Raw genomic sequence first — 11,528 nt, forward strand, 5'->3', positions numbered from 1 at the left:
GTCACTTTAACCATTTATTTTTGGCATCAGTAAGACGTCAGACATCTAAACAATAGTTTTGAACAGTAATTTCCTCCATAACAGCAGGAAACCCCCCTCTCCTTCAAACTCCTCCCTCCGTGGCTGTTCTCCTCCTCCCTCCGTGGCTGCAGCGGGTGTGTCACAAGCGAGTTTCTGCTGCGTGTTTCAAAGTGTGTTGTACCCAGTCTATTTTTGGAACCCCCCACCGTTGTGCGCCACCGTTGTGCTCCAGCGCGAAAGCGTTTTCGCCTACAGTATGAGAATGGCTTCCTCACGCTTTTCCCTGCAGTTTTGGCTGGCTTTCAATAGTCTGGAGAGCACTGTCGCCACTTAGTGGGTCGGTGGAATGGGTTGTACACGTTCGGTGGCTCCCATATTTTTATAGGAGATGTAAAAGGGTTAGATCAACGTCCCACCGTCAAAATTTTTTTTTTTTTTTTTTTTACGAGTTAACTCGTCCACGGCAGTCAACCGTTGTTGTTTTTTTGACGAGTTAACTCGTCCACGGCAGTGAACGTGTTAAAATGATTTTTGGGTTAAAACAGTTTAGTTTGTGTGTTTAGTTTCTTTCTTCATCCAGAGTATAATGATGTTCTGTGATGCTTCTGTGATGCTTCATGCTGTGATTTGTCCTCCCTATACCTAGATCCATGGTGATTGGCTCCTAAATAATTGGGTCCAACTTCTAGCTGTGTGTAATCTCTGCCCTTGTTATATTAACAGACTGAATGTGTACTATTGAAACGCTCTGAAGAAGGCTCTTTGCCGAAACGCGTAAGCGTTTTGTTTTTTTGTGATGTGAGCCAATAAATCAAGTGAAATGTGAGTATTTTGTCCTCCTTGACTTTGAAAACTGAGATGTATCAAGGTACTGTTGGAAAGCGTTATGGTCTGTTAAGATGGCGTTGGCTTGTCTTTTTGGTCTGACTGCCTGCTAGAGTGTATCCCTCACCGAGGGCGTGTGGGTCCATCTCAGCCACTTTGAACGCATGCTAGCTTGGATACTGTAGTTCAGCATGTGCTACTTCCTCACAGCGCTTGTTTGAACATCCCTTAGTGTTACTGCAGTGCTGTGAAATGACAGTGCACCGTTTCTCACAGCATGTTGCTGCCTTGAGCCCCTCTCCATTTTATATGGAGTGAAAATGTTTGCCTCAGGCTTGTGCCACCCTTTCAGCCTTTTTTGAACATATTTTGGATTTTGGGTTTGGCACTCCACTGAGAAACCCATGTTGAAGCGCAACCTTCTTTTTCTAAACAGTACCTTGACACAAGGAGGTTGTCAGCAGGGAATCCATCCTTGGTACCAGTCTACTTTGTCTGAGTCTGCTTTGTTTGGTCTAGCTCCAGGTCTTTGTTTGGTCTAGCTCCAGGTCTTTGTTTGGTCTAGCTCCAGGTCTTGCGTTGCACACCGCTGAATGGTCAGAAGGCCTTCCCATTGCAAAAGCCTAGTGCCAGTCTGGTGCCAGTCTGGTGCCAGGGCAGGGCCTGGGTGGTAATTGGGCATTAGGTGGAGGGCTAGCGGAGTTGATTCATGCCCAGCCAAAGAACCCTGGCTTCAGTCTGGCAGTTGCAATGGCACACCAGCTGCTCCCAAAACCCCCAGCTGAACCTCACTGGCAGCTAGAGAGCAGAGATTAGCAAAGTGACCTGCGATGTCTGCTGGTAGGGTGACACAGATACGCAGCTGTGCCAACGACTAGCAAGTGCCTAGGTGAGACGAGAGACGGTGGGGTTGGGGGAAGATCGATGGCCCTTCAGAGTAGAACTTGAAGTCCTCTATGTCCTTCGAGCTCATTGACTATCTGATCTCATGGGAGGGGGGGTGGGTGGGGGACAGTTTGACGGTGTCTTTATCACGAGCCAGGCTGTGGCTCTGCTCAGATCCCAGCCTGAGGCAGAGATGATTCAATCACTGCCTGAGAAAAGCTCTCGCAGTCCTTCTACAACAGCTACCACTCAATCCCACATGAAGAGTCACTCTGGAATGCAATCTCACAATGAACAAGAGCACAAGCATGCACACACGAGACACACACGGAAAGAGATCCTCAGACACTGATATGGACGGACAGACAGACAGACGTACGTACAGACAGACAGACGGACAGACAGACATACAGACAGACGTACAGACAGACAGACAGAGTGACAGACAGAAACACCTAACACCCGTTTCTAAGATATCCACATAGCCATACACACACCCACACACACCTTCTTTGTCGTCATGGCGAATGATGGCGTCCTGTATGATGTTGGCGAGCCTGAAGCGGATGCGGTGCCTCTTGCGGTGGCTGGGCAGCGTTCGGGCCTGGACCGCCCCCTGCTGGCGCTGGAGGCTCTTCTCTCTCTCGTAGTACGCTCTTATTTGGTCGCAGCGCATCCTCCTGACCAGCCGCTGGCGCTGGCCAATGGGGAGAGACTCCAGCAGACACTGGTCAATCTCCATGTTCTGGCGAAAGACGTTACATAGCTGGAAACAACCTGGAGGCACAGGGAGAGAGGACGACTTCAGGGTTTAAGATATGAAACTGAGAATGAGTCTGCTCACATATACATTATACACATCATATAATTTTGGGGGGTTTTGTTGCCATGTCTGTTCCTATTGAAAGTCTCTGGTGGCAAATTGTCCATGTGTTGGTAAGAATGAGAGAAACAGTTAGCTTATGTATACATGAGAAGCCACTGTGGACCAGAGTGCTTCTTCTAATAGTGGTTGATACTCAGCTGGCAAGACAAGGCTCAGATGATAAAGCGCACTAGTGCTGTCACACTAGACCTTTAGGCAGGACTGTGTGTGTGTGCGTGCATGCGTGTGTGTAAGCATTTGGCATATTTGCAGTGAAGTATATTCGCTGTGGCGGTTTAACCCTGGGGTGAGTTGAGGAGAGCGTTGGTGTGTTGTGCGTGTTGTCTCCCCCGTCCCAACAGTGCGCAGTGATTTTCCTGACTCTGCATAATAGCTCTGCCTCTGTGGAACTCAGCCAAACACATCTCATTGCTAAGCAGCAGCCAGGCTTATTATGGTCTGCTGGGGTGGTTGTACTTCTGCAGTCGTGGGCCCAGGCTGAGGACTCATTGTGCTCAGGTAAAAAAAAGAAGAAGACATCCACACCCACGTTAGGAAAGAAATGTATTACACGAGGTACATTTGATTAAGCAGAGCCAGAGCTTCGAGGCAGTTTGTGTGCATGTGTGCGTGTTCTGCAATGAGTGTACACTGATCATTTGACTAATTCAGAGCTAGCTAGGTCACAGCTAGCCCACAGGAGAGGATGAGCGCTAGCTAGGTCACAGCTAGCCCACAGGAGAGGATGAGCGCTAGCTAGGTCACAGCTAGCCCACAGGAGAGGATGGCTTTGGCACTTTGAATTTCTGCAGCTGCCGCAGGAAGTACATCCTCTGTTGTGATTGCTTTATTATTATTAGTATTATTATTCATATTAGTATTATTATTATTACATATTTACTGTCAATGTTATTACATTATCATTATTACATTATGATTTATTATTGCATTATTGTTGATCTGCCTGAAAGGATGCTCTCAGTCATTCTTGGCCTCTCTCTCTCTCACTGTCTGTCTGTCTCGTCTCCTCTCCCTCTGTGTGCTGTGGGTGAGTCAGCACAGCCTGCTCGTCAGCTTTAAGCCACACTGGCAGCGGGACATATTTGAAGTCCTGCAGCGTCTTCCCCATCACACTCAACCCTCTCTCTCTCTCCATCACTCTCTCTCTCCCATCACTCTCAACCCTCTCTCTCTCCCATCAACCTCAACACTCTCTCCATCACCCTCACCACTCTCTCTCTCTCTCTCTCTCTCTCCCTGTCATACTTTCTCAAGAGGACCAGGAGTTATGTTCTCTCTGTTTGCGTGCAGACATGGAGATGAGAGGGCTCGTGCCACCCTTTATTCTCTTTACATACCCAGAATGCAATGCAAAACTCTTTGAAAGGCGCTCACAGCTCCACGGTGTGAAAAAAAACAACACACACAACAGTCTTCCAACAGACACGGCTACTACTGTTGATGTATTGTGTTTTGTGTCCACTTTAGATATTGCTAGTTTCCCGTCTGCAGCAGGGCCAATGTGTGTTTTGACTAGATCCTTATCGGGTAGAAACAACGGCGTGCTGCGGGCTGACGAATGAAGCCGCTGTGTCTCTACTACACGTTCATTCAAACACCTGCCCCCCCCCCACACACACACACACACAATGCACCGGGGCCATCTGCTTGGCCCGCACATGTAAAATAAGGTTCTTTTGTGTTCAGGTTCCAGATAAGAGAGGTCATTATTATCCTGTTCACGCCAGGTGTCTGCTTCAACTGTATTTCAGTTTGGGAACTTGGCCTCAGGGCTGAGGAAACACACGCACGCGGACACACACACACATGCACACGGACACACACACGCACGCGGACACACACACGCACGCGGACACACGCGCACGCGGACACACACACGCACGCGGACACACACACGCACGCGGACACACACACACACGCGCGCGGACACACACACACATGCTATGGGGTCCTATCGACGTCACTATTCACTGACACATGCGCAGCAACGTGTGTGTGCCTGCGTGACTTAACATAGTCAATCTTGTCACGCGTGCACACGTACGCGCACTATGATGTGCGCAAACTACATCACGCGTAACAACAAGCTGCGTAGCACAGCTACTTCCAGCGTGTACACTTGTGACCAGTGTTGGAGAAATTTCGTTACGCGTTCACACACACAGGCGTTGGTAGTTTCGAGTGTTACGCAACCGGAAGTGTATCTGCATCGTGCACAACACTGAACACATGAACGCGTCGTGTAGTTCTGTTCTGTTTTATTCTATCTCTTTCTATGTTACATTTTCATCCAGTAGATGGTGCCAGTGACCAAACCAACCAGTTGATCAAGCATGTCGCTTCGAGGAGCTGTCCTGCTTCTGAAACAGAGCAGCGTCACAATCACATAGCCTGCTATAATGTTTATTAATGTTCCAGATGTATTTTATTTTATTGACAGTATTTCATTGTTAATATGAGCTGCTGCAAGTGTTAATGCTCTGCTGTTCCTTAACAGCAACATGTGAAGTTGTTATTTTTTATTTTGTAGCCTATTATAAAAGCCTGCTGCTCTCTGTTTTTGTTAACTTTATTCCTCATTCAGGCTATATTTTTATTTTATTTATTTATTTATTTGTTTTATTGCCTAAACATTTCAGAGGCCATTTAAAAAACGTTATGCTACATGCTGAAAGATCGCCTGGTTTTTTATTTTGTGTTTTGTAGCTATAGCCTATTATATGGTAACACTTTACAATAACGTAGCTACACAAATACTATAGTAGTTACTAGTAAACTAACCATTAACTAATAGCCAGTTAACACATTGACTGCCAGCCGTTTTTTTCTTGCTGTAGATAGCTTCTGCCAGGGGGGTTTTTGAGGATTCTAGGCTCATTTTACAAGAGCCGAGGTTTCTCTTCTGTTACGACTTCGTGAACACCAATCATCTAAAAATAACTAATAGAATGTGTGCTTTCTCTGTCTAAAAGAGTTAGTTTGTAGAGTTAGTAGTTATGTAAGCATTAGCAATTGAATACAGCATGGTTTCAGCATCAGAAAAAATATTTAGAGATAAACGGCTTTTTGTGAAACAGTCACTTTAACCATTCATTTTTGGCATCAGTAAGACCTACACAATAGTTTTGAACAGTAATTTCCTCCATAACAGCAGTAAACTTCCCTCTGCTCAACTCCTCCCTCCTGTGGGCGTTATTTTTGGGTGCAGCGCCCTGTCACAAGCACTTTCCTACCTTTGCAAATGCACTTTCTCATACTCTCGACCTCTCAAATAAATTTCTGAATAGAAATTAAATTACTCTAAATTATAGCGAAAAAGAAACAAAAAAGAATGGGTTGAAAATCCCATTCTAAAAGCCTTTTAGAATGGGATTTGTTTCCAATTTGGTGTCGGACTAGGGGGCAGTCCCCGCTTGTCACCATTGCTTTGCTGCTGCTGTGCGGGTGTGTGCCTGTCTGTGCAGCCGCTCTTTGAGGAAGTCTGGTTGGACTCGCTCGCGTCTTGGAGTTTTGGTTGAGGGCTTTGATGAAGCTTTTGCGATTCTGGTCATATTATGCTGCGTGTTTCAAAGTGTGTCCCACCCGCAATCCACTATGCAAATCTGCAATCCCGCACCGCCAGCAATCAGCGCGAAAATTAAAGCGCCTTCGCCAATCCACCTTCATGAGAATGGCTTCAGTCACACTGCTTTTTGCTTGCCTTCCTCCTTCCTTGTCGCCACTTAGTGGGTCGGTGGAATGGGTTGTACACGTTGTACACGTCCAATACCTATATAAGAGATGTAAAAGGCTTAGATGCACAACCTACCGTCAAAAAAAAAAAATCGATTTTTTTGACGAGTACACTCGTCGCTGGCAGTTAACAGCTGGATTGTGTTTGACGAGTACACTCGTCGCTGGCAATTAAGGTGTTAATGAGTAGCTAATGAAAAATTTGGCATTAGTCAATCACTAGTTAATCATAGTTAATGAGTAGGTAGTCATTAGTTAATGATTAGTATCTATTTTCCTGAAGTATTATTGCCTGAACATTTCTGAGCCATGATTAAAATGATCTGTTTATGAATTGCGTGGTTTTGTGTGCAGTGTGATCAAAGAATAGACCTAGAATGAGTGTGTTTACTGTCATGCACACAATAAACTGATAATGAGAATTACTGAACTCAGAATAATCAGTTTATGAACGAAAAAAGGGCTGTAATAAACACCGAGCGTAGCTCATTGGAGTTAAAACATAGTCTCGTGCATATTCCTACAAGTCATCATGTACAGCAGTCAGATGAAACTATAACAATATAAACAGAATTGAAACGTGTAATAATGGATATGAGTCGGTAAAAGAGTTTTTCATGCTGTCAGGACTGTACCAGTTGACAACTTGCTTCTACCATCCAGCCGCAAGGGGTCAGCTTAATCTAACTCGGCAATCCCAACACAACCTATTTATACTACAGCTGTTGGGTCTGCGTCTCTAACATGGTGTCATTCATTCACCAAATAAAATAAAATAAAACAACTAATAAAACAACTATAAAAACAGTTTTACCGACTCATGTATCCATTATTACACGTTTTAAATGCTGTTTATGAGGATTAATGGGCGATTTATGTTGTAAAATGTGGGCCCAAGGGATTGTGGGTAATCTTTGGTGCTGACCACAGAATAGTCTGCGAGCAATCTTGGGACAGTAACCTGCTAGCGACATGCTTGATCAACTGGTTGGTTTGGTCACTGGCACCATCTACTGGATGAAAATGTAACATAGAAAGAAATAGAATAAAACAGAAGAGAAGTACGCGACGCGTTCATGTGTTCAGTGTTGTGCACGATGCAGATACACTTCCGGTTGCGTAACACTCAAAACTGCCAACGCCTGTGTGTGTGAACGTGTAACGAAATTTCTCCAACACTGGTCACACGTGTACACGCTGGAAGTAGCTGTGCTACGCAGCTTGTTGTTACGCGTGATGTAGTTTGCGCACATCATAGTCCGCGTGCATGTGCCCGCTTGACAAAATTGTTCTATTATCTTCATGCGTGCGCTTACGCGCTCTGGCTGCGCACCCCGCGTACATCATTACGCGTACATTTACGCGTAATGATGTACGCGGGTTGCGCAGCCAGAGCGCGTAAACGCACGCATACACGCATGACCATTACAAGTCAATGGGGAAACTACATGACACGTCAAGCGTTGTGTGACATGTTCAGTCGTAGCTGCGCATGTTTATTGAGACGTATGGACCTTCATACACACGCACGCGGACACACACACGCACGCGGACACACACACACACGCACGCGGACACACACACGCACGCGGACACACACACACACGCGGACACACACACGCACGTGGACACACACACACGCACGCGGACACACACACGCACGCGGACACACACACACCCTACTGCCTTTTCCAATCTTTTGCTACTCCATCTCTCCATACCACAGGCAGCTTTCCTCCCGCTTTCAATTCCCTGTTCTGGCCTCCATTCTCCTCAGCCTCTCTGCTGTGTGAGACAGTGTGGGCTAAATCTGAGGCCAGATTAGACACAGCCTCTCTGCTGTGTGAGTCAGTGTGGGCTCAGTCTGAGGCCAGATTAGACACCTCTCATGGTGCAGTGAACTATAAGCGGCTCTGCTCTCCAGCCAAAGAAGCCAGTCAGTCTGCGGCAGCCGGCTCTGACTTGACTATACCGAACCGCAGCCTGCGGGCGAGAGCACACACCCAATACTGCTCACTGCAGAGCCATCATAGCAGATCTCCTGGAGCATTGCATGCACACACAGAAAAATAAAAGGTGCATGCTAGAAGATTAGAAGGACTATTTCTGGTCCCACAAAGCATCTTTCAATAACCTTTTAATATTCCAAAGAACCATATAACTATAGCTAAACCCCTCCATAGTGTGCAATTGCAAATGAGGCTATACAAGAGCAGAAAAACAAAACAAAAAACTCACAAGAACCCCTTTCAGTTCCAGTTCACACAAGTTAGCCTGGGGCTATCTTAGCCCTACTCTTAGCCCAGGGTTTAGATAGCCCTGTATTAAGAGCATGTAGTGTGAAATGTCCTATATAGTGTTAAAGGGAGTTCCTTCCTAGTATTGTCCCACTTTGAAAATCTCTGCCTATAGACAGAGAGCGGGCCAGGCAGGGATACAGCTAAGGAACAATAAAGAGTCCTCACTGCAGGGAAGCGGCTCACACTGGCACTGGCAAGAGGGAGGGACTGCAGAGGGATGGGGCACTGTCACATACTTCTGGTCTTGCTTCAATGGAGGCAAAGGCGAGGCATATGGTAAACAGGATGGCAAAATAAAGCACTTTGTAAATGAGGGGAAGAGAGAGAGATTTAGGCGAACAAATGAAATCACTTAAGGATGGGCATTTCTACCCAAAAAATACAATTCGAAAATTGGCTGGGAACTAGCCAGGCTAGGCGGACATTAGCATTGTTGGCATAGATTCCCAACCATAGTCAAGATGGCACTTGGCACTTGTGGTAGCCATACAGTATACAAGAATATCAGCTTTTCTTCGTGCAGTAATCAAGCTTGCAACCTTTGACTGAGTATTGTTTTATTGCCGTAACACTCACATGCCCCCAAAATTTGCCAAAATACTTCTCAGGGATCTTGAAGAAATATGTTTCAAAAACACTGAAAAAGAAATCACCCCAAGGGGGGCACTACAGGAATATCATCAGTGATGTCATTGTGACATCATCAGTGATGTCATAATGGATTCCAACCCACACGAACAGGGAACCAGATGATGGCTTCCGCCCCTGGGCTGAAATCTCTATTAATGGAGGACCCCTTCATGAAGGCGAAGAAGGCACGTTGCTCAGGAGGGATGAGGAGCGGAGGAACATGAGACGAGGCGCAACAGCCAAGATTGAGGAGGTGTGAGAAACACCGGAAACTTGAAAGAAGAAGAACCAGGTCTAGAGTGAGACCATCCAACTGTGAGAGGCAGCAATGTGCCGCAAGGCATCCAGTCTTACGGAAAGCCATTAGAAGAAGAAGAAGAAGAAAAGACCCACACGAACACAATCAACACCCACCATCCTATCACATCATAGACATCGTGACATCATCAATGTCTATGATGTGATAGGATGGTGGGTGTTGATGTTCTGCTGTGGTGTTGGCAGCACAGGCTTGTCTGCTCAGAACCTTAGGGGGGTGGCCACACTGATCTGTGGTGTCTGTCCGTCTGTGTTCATTTCTCTGTTCACTTCCATTCATTTTCAAGACAGCTGTTCGTCTGACCGTGGAGCACTGATGAAGCATGATACGTATCCAGCAAATTTGCATATGTTTTAATGGACAGAGAAGTTCAAGAGGGCTGAACTTTTTCTGGATGGACGTATCAGATGGACGGATAGTCAGCGTCCGTTTAGCCAATCAGAGACGAGGAGGCGTTCTCAGAGCAGAAATGGCTGAGCAGAAGTCGCGCCATGACAATTGTCCGCATCGATAAAAATGCTATTTTAGAGCCACAATGCCGTTATAAATATCAACAACTAGCCAACAGATATCAAAGCTGGTTCCCTTTATGGAAAGAGCATGACTCGACCTGGCCGACTGTTACATCAGACTGGTCATCAGTGGAATTGTATCGCCACATTAATAACGTAGCACACAGAGCTAACAGCTAGCTAACGGCAGCTTTCTTCTTCTCTCGTTTATAGGCAGGTCGCTGACACCTTCAAGGTGCTGACCGCCACCTGCTGTACAAGTAGGTCATGCGAGATTTCTAGTATTTGTTAAGAGAAGACGATTGTCACATAAACTATTTGATTTTTGTTTTAAAATAAAATGACTATTCAAAAATCATTGCAGACCAAAGTTTTATTTTTATCCAAATGACATTCGATTTAATCGCTGGCACAATGATAAAGCATACAGTACTGTCAGCACTGTCAGGTTCACCTCCAGGCAAGAAGTGAGTGTGAGATGACGACAGTGTTCCGAGAATAGACACAAGAAAGCAACAGAAGCTGCCTGAATAAGAAGTATCATACACTGAGTGAATAGTGTGTGTGTATGTGTGTGTGTGTGTGTGTGTGTGTGTGTGTGTGTGTGTGTGTGTGTGTGTGTGTGTGTGTGTGTGTGTGTGTGTGTGTGTGTAGGTGTGTGTGTGTGTCTGTGTGAGAGAGAGAGAGACTGTACATCACACAGAATAAGGATGTATGAACCAGTGGTGAACTCGCACTGCACCCAGATCTCTCTCTCTCTCTTCAAATCAACATGCTTTATTGACATGAATAAGAGATATTCCCAAAGCATAAGGACAATGAACTATGATGAACTTAAAAAAATAAACTCTGTCTCTATCCTTTCACTCTGTATTAATCCCTCTATGTATACCTTTGATCCTGACAAACCTACGTCAGACTGCATCTCTTCATCTCTTTCTTGGTTTGGTCATCTTGCACCTCGTCGTTCACCCTACATTCACTCTTCTATTTTAAATTAGATAGATAGATAGATAGATAGATAGATAGATAGATAGATAGATAGATAGATAGATAGATAGATACTGTAGATAGATAGATAGATAGATAGATAGATAGATAGATAGATAGATAGATAGATAGATAGATAGATAGATAGATAGATACTGTAGATAGATAGATAGATAGATAGATAGATAGATAGATAGATAGATAGATAGATAGATAGCCCGTCAGGCTGGGTCAGGTCCCATTGGGCTCAGGCTGAGAACTCTGATAGATATTCTCCATGCATCCTCTCCTCTCCACAGCATGTTAGCAGTTGTTAGCTACATCATAAATAAACCTGGTGGGGAGTGCTCATAACTGAACCGCCTGCACCCCCCAAAATCTCTCACACTCTCTGTGAGCCTTGTGAATCAGATATTAAACAATCTGGG

The 11,528-nt window shown here is 45.4% G+C and overlaps 1 protein-coding gene across 1 annotated transcript in view; it reads right to left on the bottom strand.

Moving 5' to 3' along the window:
• Window positions 1-11,528, bottom strand: part of myo16 (myosin XVI) — a gene marked incomplete at both ends in the record, with an annotated part of 165,579 nt that overhangs the window by 153,631 nt on the left and 420 nt on the right. Inside the window, one exon of the mRNA XM_083638226.1 lies at window positions 2,239-2,508. Coding sequence (XP_083494352.1) covers window positions 2,239-2,508 — 270 coding nt within the window. The remainder of the gene's footprint in view (window positions 1-2,238; window positions 2,509-11,528) is intronic.

This window comes from Poromitra crassiceps, assembly GCF_964638095.1.
Source record: "Poromitra crassiceps genome assembly, chromosome: 6".
NCBI classification, from domain to species: Eukaryota; Metazoa; Chordata; class Actinopteri; order Beryciformes; family Melamphaidae; genus Poromitra; species Poromitra crassiceps.